The following is a 22678-nucleotide window of genomic DNA, read 5'->3' as shown; positions in this document are numbered from 1 at the left end:
GTACGGTTCCCTTACTATAGCCTATAGAATCTCTTCTAACGCACGCCCCTATGTGTTACGGACGCTTTAAGTACGATGTTACGACTACTTGGAGAAGAGACGGAAGAAGCTAGTTGGTTGATTTAGGCACGGTCCGGAATGGAGCCGATAGAACCATGTGACGAGGAATGGTAACCGAGGTCACATGATGTGCTACGTATTGAACGAGAGGAACGAGAGGAACTTACGTACCTTACGTATAAGACGTACATCACGTACAAGAAGGATTTCATAGGAGTACGGTTGTGTATTTAAGGACCCTCAGTCCCTACCTAGATAGTTCCTTCCTTGTAGTGATTCTTAGAATATAATTGGAGTTAATCTGTTGGGCAACTACTCCACCAGTTGTTATTACGTTGTTGACTTTTGTACTTGCATTTCCTACACACCTAGCCCAATAACGAACCCATCGTAGTTCTTGCTACAAGGTTCCGTTACACTATGAATTTTTGGTTAGGATATTAGAACTTAAACTCGTAATTGCGAAGTTAATTTAAATATTAATCTAATATAGAGAATCTTGTAACTATAGTCTTCTTTATTACTCTTAAGAGGTAATTATATTTGTCCCTTAGTTTATAACTAAGAGACGGAATCTATCTGGCGAGCCACTACCGTTAATACCCTAATGGTCACTTATTTTAATTCTAAAGTCTAGCACGGATAGACTAATAAAACTATAAATTATATAGGCTAAAATTTGCAAACTCTATTTAGAAATAACTAAATAAGATATAGTCTATTACTTAACCTATCTAAGCCTATATGCTAACTGCCTTAATAGGTCTTTACGCTCTCTAGGTTCCAGTAAAGAAATTATATAGTTATCTCAAAAACTAGATCTTCTCTCTTACGGTAGCCCGGAAGGAGTAATAACTATAACTCTTTTATTAGAGGTTAGGTCTTAGATAAACAGCTATTTTAAGATTTTTACTATAGGTCGGTCTGCCTGTAAGGTAAAAGAGATGTCTGCTATAGATATACAGTCCTCTATACCTTTTTTAACAGTAGGGAAAAATAAAAAAAGGAGGACTAGTAAACTAGTATTATATACAGCAGCAATAGTTAGACACTAAAGACTAGTATAACTATTATTACAAGGAGGGGCAGACGTAAGTTCTATATTAGGAGGAGGGGAAACTACATTGCATTATACTGCTAGAGAAGGTTATAATAAAGTAGTAAAAATACTCCTTATAAGAGGAGCTAATCTTAATTTAAGAGATAAGAATGGCTAGATACCTATATTATAGGCCGCGCGGAACGGACATAGGACTATAATAAAACTTATAATTAAATACGGCGCCTAGCAGGACTTAAAAGATAATTATAGACAGACCCCGCTAGTATAGGCGGCCGCTCTAGGTCATATTATAATAGTAGAGCTACTACTTTAAGAAAAAGCGGATATTAATATAGCAGCAGCAGTAGAATATAAAAGAATAGCATTGCAGGCGGCAGCAGAAGGAGGCCACCTTACAGTCGTTAAGCGGCTGCTTTAAGAGAAGGCGGACGTTAATGCAATAGTAGTAAGTAGTGGAAGAATAGCACTGCAGGCGGCAGTATAAGGGGGCTACCTCATAGTTATCGAGCGGCTACTTTAAGAGAAGGCAGATATTAATGCAGTAGCAGGATATGGTGGAAGAACAGCATTGCAGGCGGCAGCACAAGGAGGTCACTTAGTAGTTATTAAGCGGCTGCTTCAAGAGAGGGCGGATATTAATGCAGCAGTAGTAAGAAGTAGTGGAAGAACAGCACTACAGGCGGCAGCAGAAGGAGGCCACCTTGCAGTCGTCGAGCGGCTGCTTTAAGAGAAGGCGGATGTTAATATAGCAGCAGTAAGAAGTAGTGGAAGAACAGCACTACAGGCGGCAGCAGAAGGAGGCCACCTTATAATCGTTAAGCGGCTACTTCAAGAGAAGGCGGATGTTAATGCAGTAGCAGCAAGAAGTAGTGGAAGAACAGTACTACAGGCGGCAGCATAAGGGGGCCACCTTATAGTCGTCGAGCGGCTGCTTTAAGAGAAGGCGTATATTAATGTAGCAGTAGAATATAATAGAAGAATAGCACTACAGGCGGCAGCATAAGGAGGCCACCTCGCAGTCGTCGAGCGGCTGCTTTAAGAGAAGGCGGATATTAATATAGCAGCAGAATATAATAGAAGAATAGCACTGCAGGCGGCAGCAGAAGGAGGCCACCTCGCAGTTATCGAGCGGCTGCTTCAAGAGAAGGTGGATGTTAATGCAGCAGCAGCAAGCAGTAGAAGAACAGCACTGCAGGCGGCAGCAAAAGGAGGCCACCTCGCAGTTATCGAGCGGCTGCTTCAAGAGAAGGCGGATGTTAATGCAGTAGCAGCAGAGTATGGAAGAACAGCGCTGCAGGCGGCAGCAGAAGGAGGCCACCTCGCAGTCATCGAGCGGCTGCTTCAAGAGAAGGCGGATGTCAATGCAGCAGCAACAAGTAGTGGAAGGACAGCACTGCAGGCGGCAGCAGAGGGGGGCCACCTCGCAGTCGTTGAGCGGCAGCTTCAAGAGAAGGCAGATGTTAATGCAGCAGCAGCAAGATATAGTGGAAGAACAGCACTGCAGGCGGCAGCACAAGGGGGCCACCTTATAGTCGTCGAGCGGCTGCTTCAAGAGAAGGCGGATGTTAATGCAGCAGTAGTAGAAGATGGAAGAACAGCACTGCAGGCGGCAGCAGAAGGAGGCCACCTCGCAGTCGTTAAGCGGCTGCTTTAAGAGAAGGCGGATATTAATGCAGTAGCAGAATATAATAGAAGAACAGCACTGCAAGCAGCAGCAGAAGGAGGCCACCTCGCAGTCGTCGAGCGGCTGCTTCAAGAGAAGGCGGATGTTAATGCTGCAGCAGCAGCAGAAGATGGAAGAACAGCACTGCAGGCGGCAGCACAAGGAGGCCACCTCGCAGTCGTCGAGCGGCTGCTTTAAGAGAAGGCGGATGTTAATGCAGCAGCAGCAGAATATGGAAGAACAGCACTGCAGGCAGCAGCAGAAGGAGGCCACTTTGCAGTCGTCAAGCGGCTGCTTCAAGAGAAGGCGGATGTTAATGCAGCAGTAGAATATGGTGGAATAACAGCACTGCAGGCGGCAGCACAAGGAGGTCACCTAGCAGTTATTGAGCGGCTGCTTTAAGAGAAGGCGGATGTCAATGCAGCAGCAGCAAGAAGTAGTGGAATAACAGCACTGCAGGCGGCAGCAGAAGGAGGCCACCTTGCAGTCGTCAAGCGGCTGCTTCAAGAGAAGGCGGATGTTAATGCAGTAGCAGCAGAATATGGAAGAACAGCGCTGCAGGCAGCAGCAGAAGGAGGCCACCTCGCAGTTATCGAGCGGCTGCTTCAAGAGAAGGCGGATGTTAATGCAGCAGCAGCAAGAAGTAGGGGAAGAACAGCACTGCAGGCAGCAGCAGAAGGAGGCCACCTCGCAGTCGTTAAGCGGCTGCTTTAAGAGAATGCGGATGTTAATACAGCAGCAGCAGCAGAACATGGAAGAACAGCACTGCAGGCAGCAGCAGAAGGAGGCCACCTCGCAGTTGTCGAGCGGCTGCTTCAAGAGGAGGCGGATGTTAATGCAGTAGCAGTAGAACATGGAAGAACAGCGCTGCAGGCAGCAGCAGAAGGAGGCCACCTCGCAGTCATCGAGCGGCTGCTTCAAGAGAAGGCGGATGTCAATGCAGCAGCAGCAGGAAGTAGGGGAAGAACAGCACTGCAGGCGGCAGCAGAAGGAGGCCACCTCGCAGTCATCGAGCGGCTGCTTCAAGAGAAGGTGGATGTCAATGCAGTAGCAGCAAGTAGTGGAAGGACAGCACTGCAGGCGGTAGCATAAGGGGGCCACCTCGCAGTCGTCGAGCGGCTGCTTCAAGAGAAGGCAGATGTCAATGCTACAGCAGCAGGATATAGTGGAAGAACAGCACTGCAGGCGGCAGCATAAGGAGGTCACCTCGCAGTCGTCGAGCGGCTGCTTCAAGAGAAGGCGGATGTTAATGCAGCAGCAACAGCAAGTAGTGGAAGAACAGCACTGCAGGCGGCAGCACAAGAAGGCCACCTCGCGGTCGTCGAGCGGCTGCTTCAAGAGAATGCGGATGTTAATGCAGCAGCAGCAACAAGTAGTGGAAGAACAGCACTGCAGGCGGCAGCAGAAGGAGGCCACCTCGCGGTCGTCAAGCGGCTGCTTCAAGAGAAGGCGGATGTTAATGCAGCAGCAACAGCAGGATATGATGGAAGAACAGCACTACAAGCAGCAGCAGAAAGAGGCCATAAAAAGGTAGTAGAATGCCTTCGTCAAGCAGGTGCTGTAAAATAAAACCCCTGCATTCTATATATATATAATATTATTTTCTTTATATTTCTATTTTATAGAGGGTTAAAGGGAATATATACTTATATAGCCGTCTTATTTACTACTCTAGTTCTAGTAACCTTTTATAAAGTGCGCTTAAGCGGAAGCCGATTTTGTAAGCGGCTGTAACTGGCCTAGGAGCATTACCCTAAGTATAAGGCAGATGAATCCAGTAGCGTAAAGGTATAGGTTTTAGGTCGTTTCTTAGTGAGTCTAGTTTGGGGCATATTCTAGGCTATTCTCTTGGCAGGGGGCAGGGGAAATATCCTCTCGGGTTGCTCACCTACTGAACCTATTGTGCAGTAGCCTACGAGTCGCCTATGGGTCGCCTATAGACCTCTATATCCTTACTTTCGGTCTTCTTAGTAACTACTACTACGTCAGCACACTAATTTCCGAGCTCACATCCGCACAGCGCTTGCTCCAAGAGAAGCCAATCCCTTCTCAGCCCGGCCTTTCCATCGGCGTCGGTTTCATAAACTAGGGCGCTGACCAAGCTGTTTCCATTTCGCTCTTAGGCCGCTTCAAGCCCGCAGCGGCGTGGTTCTTCTCCCCGCGCTCGGTTGAGGATCTGGTGAGCTGGACGAAGCAGAGGAGAAAAGCCGTGCCGCGGACGAAGGTGTGGATGCAAGTCGGCAGCGTCAAGGATGCGGTCGAAATCGCCCGAGCGTGCAAGCCGGATGTGCTGATTGTGCAAGGGACGGATGCCGGCGGACATGGTTTGGCGCAGGGCGCAGGGATCGTGAGTCTGCTGTTTGAAGTTGCTGATGCGGTTGAGGCGCTGGCAAAGGGAGGGGCAGCAGAGGAGATGCCGCTCCTGATGGCTGCAGGTGGCATTGTGAAAGGGAGAGGTGTGGCGGCTGCGCTTGTGCTCGAAGCTGCGGGTGTGGCTATGGGAACGAAGTTCTTGGAGAGCGCGGAGGCGAATGTTGCGGCTGGGTACTAGGGTGAGGTTGTTAGAACTTCGGATGGTGGATAGAATACTATAAGGACGAAAATCTATGATTCTTTGAGAGGGGCGATAGGGTGGTCTCAAGGATATAATGCAAGAGGTGTCGTAAATAGGAGCTATGTTGAAGCCTTGGGTTGGTTGGATGAAGAGGAGAACAAAAAGCTATACAATGAAGCGCTGGCAAAGGGGGATGCTGGATGGGGCGTTGATGGAAGGTTAACAACGTACGCTGGTGCCGGGGCAGGTTTGGTCAAAGAGATTAAGAAAGCCAGAGATATACTGGAAGAGGTGAGAGAGGGGGCGATCAGAGTGCTGGAAGAATTAGGAAATACAAAATTAACAAATAAATTATAGAGTTAGGAGGAATGTGTTGTTCCGTTTTAAAAACATTTGTATGGGAATTAAATGGAATTATCATTTTTTACGCCGGCGCACTATGCATCCATCTCTTACAGCTCTGCTGTCTCACTCTGAGCTTGAGATATAATCCTACATATAAACCCGCTGGGACGCCCTAAGCCTCCGCTTGAACAGATTTTTCAACCCCAGTCTGAATTGTATAAGTGTTCCTTCCTCTGGTTACTTTCAGAAATTATCCGAAAGAAATGACAGGCACTGTTCCCTGGCCTTACAGCTGGATAATTAGAGATAGTGCCAGTACGCTAAAAGCATTTGTGTTGATCTGCGCTTCCCTAAATTTCGAAGGGGCGAGTTTTCCCGTCCTAGTTGCTATTATTTGGCCAGCAATAATACTCATTCTGTCATCAACCACTATTCTTGACATTCCGCTCATTCGCCCTCATTTTCCTCTCATTCCTCCTCATTCTCTCCTTTCTCTCTCTTCTTCCATCAGCTCTCCCATCACCAGGCTCACCGCTCTCCCTCTCCTTCTTCTCGTCAACCTCGACAAGCCATTGATCATCACCTTCCTTATTCTTGCCCTTATAGCCCCACTTCGGTACCCACTCCCCGCTTGCTTCGTCATATACCATCTTTCCTTCCCCGCGCTTTTTGTCTTTGATGCCTTTCTTTGCGGCAAATTGCTCCCATTTCGTCGGTGGTTTTTCAGTTGGTACAGGCTTTTCGCGGGGTAGCGGTGTGCTAGGGGTTGGAAGGTGTAAGAGTACGCCGTCGGAGGTAGATTTTATTTCACAAGTGGAGAGAAGCTGGTTTACGAGCGCTTGGGCGGCATCGCGAGCAGTTGCTTGGAGAGTGGTCTCGTCTGGTTTTGACGGAAGTGGATTGGGATCGTTTGCGAGAAGGTTACCGAGATCAAAGGTATATGGTGTAGGTTTGCTCACAGTAACAGGCCTAGTAGATGTGTTAAGGTAGGACAACCTGAATTTGCTTAAATACGTACAATCTGTGGCTTGTCGAGTCAGATATTGACACTCCACCGGGAGTGGAAACATCCATTGCGCCTCCGTTGATGCTGTCTACTAATGCTGCAGGGCTTTGTGGGGATTTTTGGCACTCGGTCATAGTAACATCAGTCATGGCAGAATTCAGGCGCAATATATATTTTGCATAAAGAAGTTGGTAAATGATAGCAATATGGAAAATCGTGTCTTGGCACTAAAGAAATTTGGCGAACCGGATTAACAGTTGGCCCTTGGCTCTCTCCCGAAGTTTGAAGAAAGACCCTTATGACCCCATTGATTTTTAGAAACATTCCGCCATTGCGAGGGCTTCTAGCTCTCCTTAATTTCCCCTAAGATGTCTTCCTCCATATGTCTCCGGCGCCTGTCGCTAGCGCCTCCAGATATCTCCGCTCACACCTCAATGACATCCCGCAGCCTCCTTGCATATCCTTGCAGCGCATCCTTCTCTACCTCGTTGGCCCAATTCGCACAAGTCCAGCAAAAAAAAAACAGAGCAAATCTTCCGCCAGAACGAGGAACGAAAAACTCGGTAAAGATCAAGAAGAAGAGTCCTGTTCGTGATGTGGGAAAGCGACCAGCTCTCGGAGAGCGCAAGGCACTGCGGAAACGAATTGTGCTTAGCAACACTAATGCGTTTGAAGTCCAAGGATTGAAAGATCTCCATGCCACAAATATGCACACTAATGGTGTGAAGGGCTGCGTGATGGGTCTCTCGGGAATAGTGGTGGACTCACTGAGAGCGGTAGAAGCATTTAAGACGACACAGGGTTGGAATTTGTTTCGGCGACCGGCTATACTGATGCGGAAGGAGAGCACCCAGATAGCAGAATTTATTCAAGAAGTTGAGGCAGCGGAGGGGAAGAAAACAATAAGGAGGATTCTTATTGGAGATCGAGCCAGCGGGAAGAGCACTCTGATACTACAAGCTCTAGCGATGGCATTCCTGAAAGACTGGGTGGTGATTAATCTGCCAGATGGTATGTTAGATTTTCAACTTTGCATAAGATTTCGTAAATTCTGCCCTACGGTTATGCGATGTCTCTGACAAGTACCAATCTTGCTGTTATAATTACGGAAGTAAATGCTGACCTTCCCCAGCAAAGGAACTAGTCATCGGACATACTGAGTACGCTTCATTACCAGGAAGTAACCCCACACAATATACCCAAAACATGTACACTGCAAACCTCCTCTCTCAAATCGCCAAAGCCAACGCCGCAGTTCTCTCCAAGCTTCGACTCACAACGAAACCCAATCTTCCCATTACTGTCCCACCCAATGCGACCCTCGACAAGCTTGCCGGGCTAGGCGCTACAAATCCAGAATATTCTTGGCCCATCTTCCGCGCACTGTGGGATGAGTTGATGCAGCCTAATCGTCCGCCTATAGTCTTCGCAATAGACGGCCTTGGTCACATTATGCGCAACTCGACATATATGTCTGCAGACATTAAGCCTATCCACGCGCATGATTTAACAATCGTCCGCCATTTTGTGGACCACCTCTCCGGAACCGCCACGCTTCCCAATGGCGGTATCGTCCTCGCTGCCATAACGGGCTCGAACAACCCCTCCTCTCCAGCTCTCGATTTCTCACTTCAGGTTGCCGAGGCAAGGGCTAAAGGCTCCGACAGCCTTCCTACATGGAGCCCATATAAGCCGGCTGACCAGCGCAGCTTGGACAGTCTAAAAAACGTAGATGTGCTGAGGCTGAATGGATTGAGTAAAGAGGAAGCGAGGACAATTATGGAATACTACGCCGCGAGTGGTATGCTGAGGCGAACTGTGGACAACAGTTTTGTAAGCGACCAGTGGACACTATCGGGTGGTGGGAATATTGGCGAGTTAGAGAGGGGAACTGTGAAGTTGAGGATATAGAGACGATTCGGAATAAATGCAGCTAGATAATTTCTGGCCATTGATTTAGAAAGATGATGGAATATCTGATGCACATGCGGTCGTAGGGCGGATCGGAATGCTGCGGTCTAGTCAATATCATTAAGGGTGTAAGATACAGCTGCATTTAGAAAAAAACCAACGGTACCTATTAAGGTACTTGTATATGTATATATGTAGAATTAACTCATTTTGAGTAGCAGTTAAAACACGCGAAAATGGTGAATGAACTCAAGAACGCCTCTAGGATGCCTCACTTTCCATTCTCAACCGCAACGGCGAACCTCTAAATCAAATTTCACTACTACTAGAGCAGAAGTATGATGAAATAATGGTACCACGATATCAGGGCCGTGAACTAAGAGCTTCCGCTGCAAGGCAATGTCGTTGCTGTTCTGAGAAAGCCATTTTTCAAAACTTCTTCTAGTCTAACCCCAGAACTTTATAGTAATCTATAAAATAAATCCTCACTAACCAAATGGTGAAAAATAAGTCTTTAGATAGAGATCATAGGTTTCTTTTCTTGCTGATCACATGGTTTAGAGGCCTTGGACCCTATGAGCTACTGTCGATCGAGGTGGCAATGTGGTCCTAGTGGCAATTACGAGTCGTCGTCAATGTTTCGCCACCTACCTCATGTATCCCTTCCCCTAATAACGTCCTACCTTTTGGTGATCCGTGCATTAGCAAAATGATAATTGGGCATCTCAACTTGATCCAATTGGTTCTATTGGCTTTACTCTTATCGATAACCGTAGGACGAATTTTACCAGGGTCTCTTTTCTTCATAGATCAATCTGCACACGGGTCCTTCTTTCCTGACCTAGTTTTTACAGTTCACAGCTACGTTATCCTCAGAGCAGCTGTTATGTGAGAATGGCAAGTTTTAAAACGTGCTTACTTTGCTCAGAAGTAAACTGATAAACTCAATTCAAAGAGAAATATCCCCGGTGTTTTAAATTAGACGCCTGAACCGCTGCGATGAATCCTTTGAAAATCCCCTCACCTCATATTATCTCTAACTCCTGCTCATCCAGTTAAATTCAAAAATATATTACTCACAACCATTCAGAAAAGCCACGCGAGGCTCACAAATATAGAACTTGGTTAAGAAGAATCCAGGCTCTAGAGCTCAGCTACAAAGCAGCCTCCACATGAAATCTGGGGGCAGGAATATAAATATCATACGGTGCTGTACCCTTACTAGAATACGGTCCGATATGATATTCGAGGTACTCGTCAGCTCATTAAACATATGCAGTAAGATCCTTTGAACGCCATTCATAATATCGTGGCTCTGAAAGGATGAAGTCAATCTAACCAACCAGGACATGAGAGGACTGGAAGGAAAAGGCCTCGGCTCAAGCATTCTTAGCCGCCGATTGACCCTTGCTTCAAGCCCGCAGAGGCCTTGCACGATATTTCAGACTAGATGGCATTTTTTGCTTGTTCAATTCTTAGGAATGCTTGCTGCAACATTTTTCACGATAGAAAGGCGTCGGATACCGATGGAGACGTCGGGAACAAGCAGGGTGGCGCGGTGGCTTGCCACCCATGGCTTTTTTTGGGGGCTTCCCGGCGGTCTTGTGCCGGTTAGTGGCGGCATCTTCAAGCTCTTATTCGCCTCGGGTCACACGCCCCGGACGCCAAACGGCTGGGCTGCTTTTAGTGCGAGCAAGCCGCGTTGCTTCTTTAAGCTTGTTGCTCCAGCATCGCACCGACGTAATCGGGCGCGCTTACCCCACAAAAGTCCTCCAGTTGGAGTTAGAGAACCTGGGAAGAGCGCTATCCCCATGACGCCGAAGACAACGGGTCATCATGCCCGTCCGCCCCAACGACTGGCGGGCCATGTTTGCCCGAGTGCAACGCTGCCACGGTTAGGCTTGTCTCCCGTATGTTAATCAGTGCTTACTTCTACATCCTTTCCCACTCTCCGCTTTCAATTATCCGCGAGGGAAAATGAAACCTACAGACTCAGACAGTCAGCGCATCCCTTCCGAGGAGGAGAATAATGTTGGTGTGGAAAAGGGCAATTTTCTGTCTGAGCCCACTGACGACGTTCCTGACCCTGACGCTGGGTTGAGCGAGGAGGAACGCGCCGAGCATGTAAGCTCAGAGCCTTTTCTCAACGCCTGGTTAAGAAGAAAGGACACTGACGCCTTCAAATTATAGGACCGCAAGCTGCTATGGAAGCTAGATCTGAAGCTGATTCCATGGGTATTAATATCAAGCTTCGTGACCAAAATCAATTGCAGATGTTGACATCAGTAGCTCTGCTTCCTCTACCTAATTTCATTCCTCGATCGAACCAACATTGGAAATGCGAAAATTGATGGTCTACAGAAAGACCTTCATATGACGGATGGCCAATACAATGCTGCGCTATCGCTCTTTTTCGTTTCCTATTCTCTGTCTGAGCCTCTTACAAATGTCCTCCTCAAGCGCCTTCGCCCTAGTATATTTCTCCCGGCCATTATGATTCTATGGGGTATTATCATGGCAACCATGGGCCTCGTACATGATTTCCAAGGGCTGGCAGCTGCCGTATGTAGTCACGTTGCAAAACTCCAGGCAGATCCCCTCGCTAAACTATCATATAGAGGTTCTTTCTAGGTCTCGCTGAGGCCGGGCTATTCCCTGGCGTAAATTACTATTTTTCGTGCTGGTACAAGCGGTCAGAGTTCGGTATCAGAGCTGCCATTTTCTTCTCCGCGGCTGCAGTTGCCGGTTCATTCGGTGGGCTTCTCGCTGCAGCAATCGCTCAAATGAACGGCATTGGCGGCAAGCATGGATGGTGTTGGATATTCGTAAGTGCAAAATCTCTCTCTAACACAGACATTGGAGAATTCTGACGGCCTACACGTAGATCCTCGAAGGACTCGCCACTATCTTTGTTGGCATTGCCTCGTACTGGATGGTGCACGACTTCCCCGACGAAGCACGTTTCCTGTCCGCCGACGACCGCGCACGCGTGATCCGCCGTCTGCGCGCGGATAAGCAGTCCTCCGCCGAGCACGAGGAGTTCAAGATGTCGTATTTCTGGGCGGCGGTCAAGGACTGGAAGACGTACGCCTTCGCCATCATCTACATGGGCTGTGACGGCGCGCTGTACGCCTTCTCGCTGTTCCTGCCGACCATCATCAACGATCTCGGATACACGTCGACCAAGGCGAACCTGCTGTCCGTGCCGCCCTACGTCGCCGCGGCGATACTGACCATCGCCATCGGCTACACTGCCGACCGCACGCGCCAGCGCGGCCTCTGCAACATCTTCGTGACCTTCCTAGGTATTATCGGATTTGCGATGCTGCTAGGCTCCGGCAAGGCAAGCGTCAACTACGCCGGCACCTTCCTCGGCGCCCTAGGCATCTACCCGTGCATCGCCAACACCATCTCCTGGGCCTCCAACAACGTCGAGGGCGTCTACAAGCGCGGCATCGTGCTAGGCTTCGTCATCGGGTGGGGGAACCTGAACGGCGTTGTGAGTAGCAACATCTATCGCGGCAAGGATAAGCCGCGGTTCAAGCCGGGCCACGGCACCGTGCTCGCGTACATGGTTTTGTTCCTGCTGGGCGGCAGCATAGTCACTAGGTTCGCGCTTGCGGCGGAGAATAAGAAGAGGTTGGCGGGCAAGAGGGACCATTGGGTTGAAGGGAAGAGCGAGAAGGAGATCGAGATGCTTGGGGATCGGAAGCCCGAGTTCTTGTATACGCTGTAAGATGGCCTGGTGGTATCTCTGGGGTTGCATTATTCTTCGTGCGGGTCGAAGTAGGCGCGGTTCTCCAGGGCCGCTGTTTGTGCTGGGCAAATCATCCGAAAGCGTTCGAGACGTCTGATGTGTGTTAGCCAGTATTGTCTGATCGAAAGTGCAGGGTGAAGCGATCGATACCCTATATTCAACGAAGAGCTGAATGTTTGAGTTGCACTAATGCCACTGCTGTTTAATCCGAAAGAGTCAAGATTAATTCCAACATCAAGAGGAGATGGTTTTAGTTTTACTATACGATTTAGAGGTAGTATATATCCCTATATACTGTACCTTTTCTATAAAAAGAACCTCTATTCCTAACCGCAAATCCTGAAATAACCGATCTAAGAGTCCGTTTCGTGAGTAACGCTCTACAATGCTAAGATTTTGAATATTAGTTCTTCCTCATAAGTCATATCTTTACGTCCCTCCCAACACTCTAGGCGTCTTCTTGACTAAGAGTCAACTTTTTTCTCTTGTCTATTATCCGCTACTGCTACACCATCCCTAAGCTCCTCTATTTGAGGCCCTTGGCCTGAACTATTCTCCTCCTCGCTCTTCTTCTTCACATCCTGTCGATCGGTAGTCCGTGCACCGATTGTAAGGTAAGATTGAGGACTCTGTCTATTCAAACTATGAAGGAAAAAGACTATATATACATGAGGTAGTACCCCCCACAGGGGTCCCTAGAGAATCGGTGAAACTAGATTGAAACCAGGTCGAGACAAATCTGAAGCTGATGTCTGACAGTACCCGTCACGGTCGACACATCCGGAGGTAGCCCAAATGTGCCACTCCTCTTCCTCGCGAAGACTAACAACACCGCCACGACCACATTTGCGGCCGCGAACGCGATGAGGACCTGGAACTGCTTGTTATAACTGCGTCCGAAGATCGTGCTCACCCGCGCTGCTGTCTCGGGAGGCAGGGAAGCCAGACTAGCAATGGAGCTGTCGAGGGCGAAGACTTGGGTGGGGGAGAGGAACGTCGGTAGCTCGGACCGTAGCGACGAGTGCAGCAGTGCCGAGCAGATAGCCACGCCGATACAGCCGCCTAGCGTGCGGAACATGTTTAGGGCGCCGGTTGCGGAGGCTGTGAGGTAGGTTAGTATAGTGGGTCGGGTAGAGGATCTTTGGGGTTTTTTTACCAATGTCTTTGTCTGCAACTGAAGTCTTAAGTATGAGGAAGGCGGGTGGGCTGGCGAGCCCTAGTCCGGCGCCCATGATCACCTCGTAGCCAAATTCTGCTTGTGGGATGGGGTAATGGACTGGGAGAGTGCTCAGCAGGGCTACTCCAATTAATATAATGATATTTGCGATGATCATAATGTATTCGGCGGGAATGTATCTGCCCATAGCCAGCCCAGATATCATGGCTCCGACAGGCGTTATCAAAGTCAAAGCGAGGAGGAGTATTCCAGCTCGTCCAGCGGAGGTTCCATTAACGAATTGGAAGCGTTGGGGAAGTTCAATGATACAGGAATAGAAAGAGAACCCCATTAAGAACATGTACCTGTACTTTTCGTCAGCATTAGAGCAATGGAAGTCCATGAGGATATAAGGAGCAGGCTTGCAAATCAATCAATTCAACTCAATTCAATTCCCCCCACAGAACATATTCTACACCGTGCAGAAAAGCACGTAGGAGATTTTAGGTCATGCTTTTATGCACGCAGCAGAATTTTGGTCGTGCTTTTCTGCACAGTGTAGATTATATTCTGTGCGGGAAATTGAATTGAGTTGAATTGATTGATTTGCAAACCTGATAAGGAGTGACTTACATCAAGAGTAGAAACATCACTGGGTCTCTGAGGAATTTAATAGGAAATATAGGCTCTTTGTTCGTCTTGTACGTAATCCAGGTTTCATAGAATCCGAAGACAGCAATTCCAACAAGACCACCTGTTAGTGTTCCAATAATAGTGCCGCTATTCCAGGTGTACTGAACTCCACCTTCTTGAAGAACAAACAGCAGAGGGACTGGCCATACAACCGATAACATACCCCCTATGAGGTCGAAGTTTTGGAAACGTTCCTGATTGGAATCGGCGATCCCCGGCATGGCGAGAGCTAGGATAATAAATGCTGATCCGACTATTGGGCCGCTGTGTTAAATAAAGTGAGCATTGATATCTCTAGAGGGTGAATAATTTGTAGAATTAGAAACTCACTTTAAGAAGAATATCCATCTCCAAGTCGTATTATCGGTTATTACACCTCCAAGGATAGGGCCAAGGAGGTTTGCAATAGCGAAAACGGAGCTGATTACTCCAGAATAGAACCCGATTTTTTCCTCATTTATGAGTTTCATGATGACAACAAAGACGAGGGAGTAAAGCCCCGACCCTCCTATGCCCTGGAAAGCACGAAAGACAATCCTAGAGATTCAGTTAGCCAAATATCTCCGTAATTTAACGCAGACAGGATTAGCTTACAATTGATTCATCGTCTGTGCTGCTCCACATGCCATTGAGAAAATAAGAAAGACAATATTACAAACAAGAAGGACTGTTTTCGCTCCCAACAAATCACTGAGTTTAGCAGTTATCGTTAGACAGGCTGGGTTGGTATCGATCGTTAGTATCAACTTATGAGATGGCTTACCATCAGGTGGAGCGCTTACAATTATATGTTAAAAGATAGGTCACGACAAGCCATCCGGATTGACTTAATGCGTTGAAATCGCTCGATATCTTAAGTAAAGCCGTCGTTATGATTGTAGTATCCATCGCCGATATAAAGAGGCACAGCCATAACCTATGATTAGAGTCACTAAACTGTACATAATGAAGACGTCATGAATTAAATGGATCATACCCTACGATGACAATATTCAGCCTTACTCGTGTCACCCACTATTAAGCAGCGCTTACTAGTGGTCCCGGGCTCAATGCAACAACCGAGCTCAATGCAACTTTTATATTTGTATGGCGTCTCATACAAAATCAACCTTTTTCCAAGTTGAATAACTTAAACAACAACGCTATAATAAATTATTAAATATATATACTTCTTTTTTTTATACCTAAATAAGTATAAAGGAACTTAATTTTAATATTAATTTTCTATTTTATAGAAGTTTAGTATTTACTGGCCTTAAATAAAATACAATAATAAAAAGTATAGAAATATAATAAATACAATAATATCAGCTTTAAATAAGTTATATTATTAATTTTTAAGGATTATATATAAGCCTTTAATTCTTATATATTTCTATATAGTGTTATTAAGTTATTTAACTTGGAAAAAGGTTGATTTTGTATAAGACGCCATACAAATATAAAAGTTGCATTGAGCTCGGTTGTTGCATTGAGCCCGGGACCACTAGTAAGCGCTGCTTACTAGTGGGTGCCACGAGTACTGGGCTAATATTAGGCTCAACCGTCACAGGACTTCCCGTCCTCCCGGGTCCAGTACCTGTCTTCTCTCCCTCTGCCATTTTTACATGCTGTTGGATACTGAGAGATGGTTAAGGTAGCATGATAAATATTATTTGCTTGGAGGTGACTAGGTTGCCTAGTCATTGTCGGCTCGACATACGGCCGTACGCCCACGCACATATACATTAAATGAATCGGGCGTGGAATGAGGGATCCTCCGAGCCAGCCACACCCTGGCATCAGTTTGCGAAGCAAAATTTCCTTCACGTTTCGCATACGCCTGCGTATGTGATTAACGTGCTTGCCGCCACATCGGCGTAATTATCGCAATCGTTAGTCGTGGCTGCTAATCCTTGAATTTGCATTGCGTAGCGGTCCCTGTATCCTAAATCTTGCGATTCGCTGCGAGAGGAAATTGTTTGCGAATGGCCACGATGTCGGTGGATCACATATCGAAGAACACGGAATAATACTAATAAAGGCAATATCTCCGAGGGTCTTGCTCTTTTCTTTGCTGTTGATTTTCAAAAGGAACTTGATGAATTAAAATGAAATGAAGAAGATGAGATTGTGTATCTCGAGCTAGACCTTCTGCCGAGATCTTACCATCACGCTAAACCGTTTCAAGAAAACCTTCGACCTGTAGTTCCTGTCTTTGGGTTGGGATCCCTGTTTTTAATCCAGCGTCTCGGTGATTTCCAGCTTGGCAAAACATCGTACCCCGCAGCTGCACGTGACATCCCGCGGAGGAAGAAGCTGGTCTTGGCAAGAAGCTTCAAAAGTCAACGCGCCGTTACAGGATCCCAACGGCGGACCACTCCCTTCAATGCTGATACTTCTTGGTGAATCTAGGGACTCCCAAACGGTCCAGTGCCTACATCCTCGTCCACAGTCCCCAATCTATAAGTGGCGGCAAGCCGTGTCGCAGAAACAACGAGCGAAACGACCAGTCCATGCGCCCAACGGCAAGGAGGCTGTGGGAGTCTTAGGTTTAGGCGCTCACTTGCGGGACATAAGGACAACACTGAGGCTGCTGTTGGTTAGGTTGGGCATTGGTAGAGTCACTAAGTAGACTAATGAAGTTTTAAACTAAACTAGAAACAAGCCATCTCCCGACCGGGAGATTTGTCGAAGGTTATATAATAGGATAAGGTGGTAAAGTTACTGGCTCTATAAGTAGAGGGCGTCCCGTAGTAGATAGCTATGAATTAAGCAACTTATAACCCTACATTTTAATAGTACGTAATTAGTATTTATACTGCTGCCCCAATTTTTATCCTAGTTGCTGCTCCCGGTACTACTCCAGTTGCCCCAGTTACTACCCTAGTTGGTGCCGCAGTTGGTGCAGCAGTTGGTGCCGCTCTACAGTAGAGACTATCCATCTTTGACTCTCTTCCTCCACACAATTTACTTATGGCCGTTGCTGGCCAGTCACATGAAAGTACATCAGTATCTCCATTTTAATCTCTTTGATGACCCGGCCTTCCAGCTACGCCACTCTGTTAATTCTTGTTCAAGCCGTTGAACTTTGCTTTCTTGGTCTGTGCATGCCGTCTTTAGTGCACGAACTTCCGCTTCAAGCTCATCGATCTGGCTTTCCAATGACTTGCTACTACTACCACCGCTCCGCAGTCGTGTGGATATCTTGTCCGACAGATCAAGAACGAAATCGCCTCCCTCAACAAGCAGGGTCTGGAGCTCTCCCTTTATAAGATTCGTGTAGTTGAGAGCAATGAATTGTGATACGAGTTTCCTAGCCGGCTCTTCTTGCGACTCACGGACTGTCGTATTATCGTATATATGGCGGACAAGTTGTGCAATATCTGGGATTGCGTGAGCTTGCGTGCAGTCCATTAATATAAGGACTTGGTTAAGACGCTGCAATGCAAAGCGCTCGAGCTCAGACACAAGGTGACAGTGTGCAAATGTGTACATCTTTGCGTGCGCAAGGAGTGTTATGCCGAAGTAGCTGTCGCTTTCAAATTCCGTTTGGGTGAATAATCCTGCAGCGGTGGGACGTCGCTCTAACGGCAGTCCAAACACGCATCTACTCATTGGGGTGAGAGGCCGTGGCTCTAAGGCATCTGCGGTTGCTTCCTGGAGATTTGGGGCTTGAGTAATTAGCCATGGTAGTGTATTCAGTTGATGAAACCCTCACCGGTGTCTAGTTCATCCGTTGCAGCCATAGGTTCTTCCATAGCTCCTTAGTTAGATTTACCTGATGCACTGGTGCCATAAACTGTGAATGAATCACCTTCAGTCGTTTCAAGTGCTCCCGCCTCCTCTTCCTCATCATATACCATGTCATTAGGCTCCGGATCTGGAGCGGGATAGTCCCGAGCGTATAGAAAGATCAGGAAGCGTTCAATTGTTTCATAATCAAATTCTGTCCAGTCAATAACTCCTTCCTTAGATTCTTTCCAGCCTCCATTGACTAAGGCATTTAATGACGACGACCCACAGGATAACAGAGCGCCAGAATTGACGTAGTATTCTTTCTTGCTATGGCCAGCAATGACCTTAACTAGGGATGTGGTGAAGAAGCTTTGTTTCGCGTTAGCTCGCTAGGCGAACAGAAAGTAGGTTGCTAACCTGCCAAGCTCATCCAGCTGATGTTCTGAAGACATTTCAATGGAGTAGCTGTGAGGGTTGATTCCAGGTTATGCGAGCTAGGACAGGGTACAGACGAACTAATACGGTGATGTCACTTTGCACCTTAGAAGGTCTGGTAAGCGAGTAGAATTTCGTTGAGTAGTTAGCGAACCAAGAGGGCTAATATATACCTACTATAAGGCAAATTATATAGATACTTACAACTCTTATAGAAATCCCCAGTAAGTAGAAGTACTAAAGGAAGGTTAGTAGAGAATGCTACGCCGTTTTTTATGCACAATTTTGGTAGGTAGCTTATTATCGTACTTTAAGCGCTTGTAAGAAAGGCTTGGCAGCCAGATGGGGCTCTACGCAACGATCATACGATGGCTCTACGTACAGAGGCTCTGCACGAAGCTTTGTCTATTACCCCTAAAGCCATCACAAAGGCACCTACAAATTCTAATAATTACGATTACAGCCACGTAAAGCCGTACGCAGAGCCGCACGCAGAGCCTCCACTCAACGACGACGACGTCGAATAATACCCTCCACCACAGAGCTTCGTGTAGGCCTTCCTACAGAGCTTTATAGTTATATTTAAGTTGGTAGAGGCGCTCAGGGGGCCTTTAATGGGGTTTTAGGTAAGGGATATAGCGTTATTTTAACGCGGATAAAATATGGCAAGAACTACTACTCTACTAATAAAAATAATAGTACTGTGGTGGTGTAGCCTGCTCCTTGATTCGCTTCGGCTAGGGTGCCTTGGCACCCCTTTGTATATATAGAGCCTTCGGCTCTACCTCCTTACGATAGGCAACCTCACGCAAGTCCAGATAATACTCAATAAATCTAGTAATGCGTTAGAATGCAATATAAATACAACCTGAGGGGAATTCTATTACTTCTCGTGAAGTTTAGACGGTAGAACACAAACAATATGTTCTGCATACAGATCTATTGCCTCTGCATGAACCCACCCCTCCTCATAGCAAAGCCGAATTCCTAGATCATTAAGTTGACGATGGATGCTGCCATGTTGTAGAACCTCCCGTAGCACATTGGCCGCTTTAACGGTGAGTTTTTGGCCTGAGGGGAACGATCTTTGCACAGGACTATTTTCTAGCATACGAAAGACCTTAGACTCGTCGTCTAGTGCCTGAATAAGAAGGTCCTTTGTAACACGTTCAGTAACGTGATTCTTGAGGTCAGATCGGTAGGTCTATAGTGTTAGTTGTAATACTCCAGTAGACGCAGCTTATACATACTGAGAAGATAAACTTAAGTAGTGCAGTAGTGGCACCGGGATGCCCGTTTGTAATAGAGTAGAGATACTCACGAGCAGCGGGATCGAGGGCAAATGTTCTAGTCGGGTTTGAGCATGTCCTACTAACCACATCTTCAAATTCTTGTTGACTGTAGAATAGACAAACATGTCCATTTTTTGCAAAAGAAGAGGGGATAATAGAGATGCGTTGCTGAGCGCCAAAATGGACCGGGGTACTTCCAGGGGGATACTTGGTTGGTCCGGTGGCAGGGTTTCCATATGATGAAAAGAGACAAATCTTCGGCCCGCCAAGACCACCACTCTGTGTCTTGATAATTCCAAGCCATAGATCCAAGTCGTTATAGGATTGTTGGGCTTCATCGAATATAAAGACAATGTTTGTGCATAAAAGGGTGTGATCTTCTATTCCAGAATAGCCGGATGCCTCGCATTTGCTAATAAGATAAGTCGTTGGTTTGCTAACATCATGCCAACCATTAAGGTAAACAACAGGTTCCCCACGCTTCTTATAATAGTTCCATAGCAGATATGCAAGCGTAGTCTTTCCAGAGGATGGCGTGCCTCTAACATAAACAACCCTTTCCTCATCCAATATCGTGGCAAGCCTCTGGACAGTGTCGGTACGGGGACAAATGTGTAGATCATCCTCGATAGAAAGCTTCTCCGGCGGATTTAATGGCTTAGGGGGGAGAGAAGGCGGCACTATAAATAAGTATCAGCATCGACATGTTTTAACAAAGGCAATGCTTTTACCATAATCGGCATGTATTGGCATTGGATGGCCACAGTCTTCGCAGTGTTCTTCGGTTGTATTGGCACCAGCCATTGAGGTGCAAGACCCAGAAGTGCAAGGGCATAATAACCCATTTTTGAACGTAAACGTGCAACGGCCCATAGTAATTAGCATGGTTCGTGGTCGTTGAAGCACGGTCGAGGGGATAGTGGAGGGAGACCTAGGAGGAGGAGAGAACCACGAATTAAATATCCAGAGTCATATTTGTTCGCAGAGTTAAGAAGGCTAAAATAAAGAAGGTTTTAATGGTAGGCAACATCCGTTACTTGGGCCAAGGTTCCATGGGTTACTGCCCCACGGTACCGGAAAGCTAGACCACAATAGCCTTCACCGAGTCCGAATTGCGATTGCCTGGAGAGTCACTGTTAGCTAGATGGACGATATGAATGGGAACATAATGCGAGGTGGAGATAGAGTCCAAGAAGAGCGCAGAATTATCGCCATGACTGTGCACGGCTTCCAATCACCTGCATATTGGAAGAATACATAACGTAGGTGATGGGCTTTTGACGGTTGGGGGGGTTTTGACGGTTTTGAACATCAAAACTACCTTAAAATGCTTAATTGCAGGCATTTTCTTAATTGCAGGCATTACGCAGCATTATCCACGATATTAATAAAATGAAGCTTTAGTTTTATGTAATTAAGGCTCTATCGCGACATTTTATAGTGTTTGTATTAGAAGCTCTACTCGATTGACTGCACGGCGTTGCCTATATATATGCCAACGTCTATGTCAACGTCCTTATCTGACACCTCACTGTCGCTTAAATTGCTCTGCTTGTCATTATCTACCTCTACCTGCGTATTAACCTCTGCTACCTTTTTTGCAGCTGCTATTAAAGCCTTTAAGTGAGCCGTTGCTGCCTTAAATATAACAGTAGATGCCTCTACCATTAATTGCGCAGTGGTTGCGAGCGCTTTAGCTAACGCAGCTTAATCCTCTGCCTTCCTAAATTTCTCTCATGCCTTAGCTGTCTTCTTCTTTGTTACTATTCTAGATGCAGTCTCTAAAGCTTTTTATGCCTTCTTTAACGCTAGCAGCGCTGCTTAAAACTACCGCTAGTATTGCTCTATCTTCCTTTTAGCCTCCAATACAGTAGCCCAAGCCTCCTTCTATGCCTTAACCTGTTCCTTATAAAGTATTACTACCTCCTCCCGCTTAATTTTAGATTGCTTCCTTTATTTCCTAGCGTTCCTTTTAGCTTCCTCAGCCTCTCTAGCAGTGACGATCGCCTTTATAGCGTTAGTAGTAAGCACCGCTACCATTAATAGTACTATCTTCTTATCCTTCTTCCTTTTCTTTCTCTCTATAGCGCCGTAGCGAAGGTCTTTATTTTCCTACTTAAGTAATACCTCTTAATCTTTATGTGACTGTAGCTGCTTAACGAGCTTTTAAATATAGCTTTTAACTGCCTCCAGTAACGTTTTAGGGTTAGTAATCGTCCTTAGATATTAGGCGCGGTTGTTAGCGCTTATTAGAGTTTATAGATATAAGGAAGAGGATAGTAGTAATACTAATTCGTCTGTAGGTATAAGGGCCTAAATAGGATTTCTTTTTCTATAGCGGCTAAGGGCATATTCTAGATTGTATGGGTAGAGACCTACGGCTTTAAAGGCGCTATTAATATAATTAGTAGTATAGATCTCTAACCAAATTTCGCTAATAATCCTAAGAAACTACTCTCTATTAAGGCCTATAATACCTAAAGCAATATACTTATCTACTTTCTGCGAGCAGGCCCGCTTAAGTAGTAAGAATATTACTAAATTAAGAGGTTATAGCAGGTAAGTTATATACGGAGGAAGGTAGATTAGTATAATTCTATAGTCCTTATAGAACTAAATAAATTTAAGGTTAATGTGGCTTATATAACCGTCTATTATAAGTAGGCGGTAGCCATTTAAATTAAGATTATTATCGTCCTCTTTATTTAAGGCCTGCCACTATTTAGTTTGTTAAGTATATTACTTAAAGTGTTCTAGCTAACTAAGGCCTTATTTCTATAAACTTTAGCTATTCTTAGTTATTCCAATAGTACAGCCAGGTATAGCTTCCTTAGCCATTTACTATAGCCGATCTGTATATTACTTGCCCTTAAAAATAATATAAGGTGGAATTATTTTACCGCCTATTCCTATATAGTTAACTTAACTTACCTACTTATGTAAGCCATCTACCGTTTTAAAAGCTTATTTTCTACCTCTAAGAACTACCACTTTTGCACTTAGAGTAAGCCCTATAGCATAGCTAG

General features: G+C 46.2%; 7 protein-coding genes across 7 annotated transcripts; 3 read left to right on the top strand and 4 right to left on the bottom strand.

Moving 5' to 3' along the window:
- Nucleotides 1-1004: 1004 nt before the first annotated feature.
- On the top strand, nucleotides 1005-5697 carry K441DRAFT_705189 (uncharacterized protein; the record flags this gene model as incomplete). The annotated part of the gene is made up of 4 exons (XM_067653575.1): nucleotides 1005-1074; nucleotides 3523-3587; nucleotides 4876-5330; nucleotides 5382-5697. 4 exons carry the CDS (start codon nucleotides 1005-1007, stop codon nucleotides 5695-5697), a joined length of 906 nt encoding a protein of 301 aa, XP_067504898.1.
- K441DRAFT_609835 (RRS1-domain-containing protein) lies at nucleotides 5632-6881 on the bottom strand. The gene is made up of 2 exons (XM_067645519.1): nucleotides 6704-6881; nucleotides 5632-6654 (listed from the first exon to the last, which is right to left on the bottom strand). Exons 1-2 carry the CDS (start codon nucleotides 6838-6840, stop codon nucleotides 6108-6110), a joined length of 684 nt encoding a protein of 227 aa, XP_067504897.1. The 5' UTR covers nucleotides 6841-6881; the 3' UTR covers nucleotides 5632-6107.
- A 244-nt stretch (nucleotides 6882-7125) lies between these two features.
- Nucleotides 7126-8602, top strand: K441DRAFT_556239 (mitochondrial 37S ribosomal protein mS29; the record flags this gene model as incomplete). The annotated part of the gene is made up of 2 exons (XM_067643317.1): nucleotides 7126-7702; nucleotides 7824-8602. 2 exons carry the CDS (start codon nucleotides 7126-7128, stop codon nucleotides 8600-8602), a joined length of 1356 nt encoding a protein of 451 aa, XP_067504896.1.
- Nucleotides 8603-10526: 1924 nt separating this feature from the next.
- K441DRAFT_658823 (MFS nicotinic acid transporter-like protein Tna1) lies at nucleotides 10527-12703 on the top strand. The gene is made up of 5 exons (XM_067648422.1): nucleotides 10527-10726; nucleotides 10793-10837; nucleotides 10892-11164; nucleotides 11221-11427; nucleotides 11487-12703. Exons 1-5 carry the CDS (start codon nucleotides 10580-10582, stop codon nucleotides 12336-12338), a joined length of 1524 nt encoding a protein of 507 aa, XP_067504895.1. The 5' UTR covers nucleotides 10527-10579; the 3' UTR covers nucleotides 12339-12703.
- Nucleotides 12704-13071: 368 nt separating this feature from the next.
- On the bottom strand, nucleotides 13072-15123 carry K441DRAFT_609828 (MFS general substrate transporter; the record flags this gene model as incomplete). Its single annotated transcript, XM_067645518.1, has 6 exons — nucleotides 14991-15123; nucleotides 14803-14926; nucleotides 14539-14745; nucleotides 14149-14472; nucleotides 13516-13880; nucleotides 13072-13460 (listed from the first exon to the last, which is right to left on the bottom strand). The coding sequence occupies exons 1-6, from the start codon at nucleotides 15094-15096 to the stop codon at nucleotides 13072-13074; spliced, it is 1515 nt and encodes a 504-aa protein (XP_067504894.1). The 5' UTR covers nucleotides 15097-15123.
- Nucleotides 15124-16930: 1807 nt separating this feature from the next.
- Nucleotides 16931-18486, bottom strand: K441DRAFT_695897 (uncharacterized protein). Its single transcript, XM_067652845.1, has 3 exons — nucleotides 18343-18486; nucleotides 17969-18294; nucleotides 16931-17861 (listed from the first exon to the last, which is right to left on the bottom strand). Exons 1-3 carry the CDS (start codon nucleotides 18375-18377, stop codon nucleotides 17197-17199), a joined length of 1026 nt encoding a protein of 341 aa, XP_067504893.1. The 5' UTR covers nucleotides 18378-18486; the 3' UTR covers nucleotides 16931-17196.
- A 757-nt stretch (nucleotides 18487-19243) lies between these two features.
- K441DRAFT_676865 (uncharacterized protein) lies at nucleotides 19244-20456 on the bottom strand (the record flags this gene model as incomplete). The annotated part of the gene is made up of 3 exons (XM_067651002.1): nucleotides 19244-19564; nucleotides 19611-20332; nucleotides 20384-20456. The coding sequence occupies 3 exons, from the start codon at nucleotides 20454-20456 to the stop codon at nucleotides 19244-19246; spliced, it is 1116 nt and encodes a 371-aa protein (XP_067504892.1).
- Nucleotides 20457-22678: the final 2222 nt, after the last annotated feature.

This window comes from Cenococcum geophilum (genome assembly GCF_001692895.1).
Source record: "Cenococcum geophilum 1.58 unplaced genomic scaffold K441scaffold_17, whole genome shotgun sequence".
NCBI classification, from domain to species: Eukaryota; Fungi; Ascomycota; class Dothideomycetes; order Gloniales; family Gloniaceae; genus Cenococcum; species Cenococcum geophilum.
Note: the sequence above shows the minus strand (reverse complement) of the source record. Positions and strands in the feature narration are given on the sequence as shown.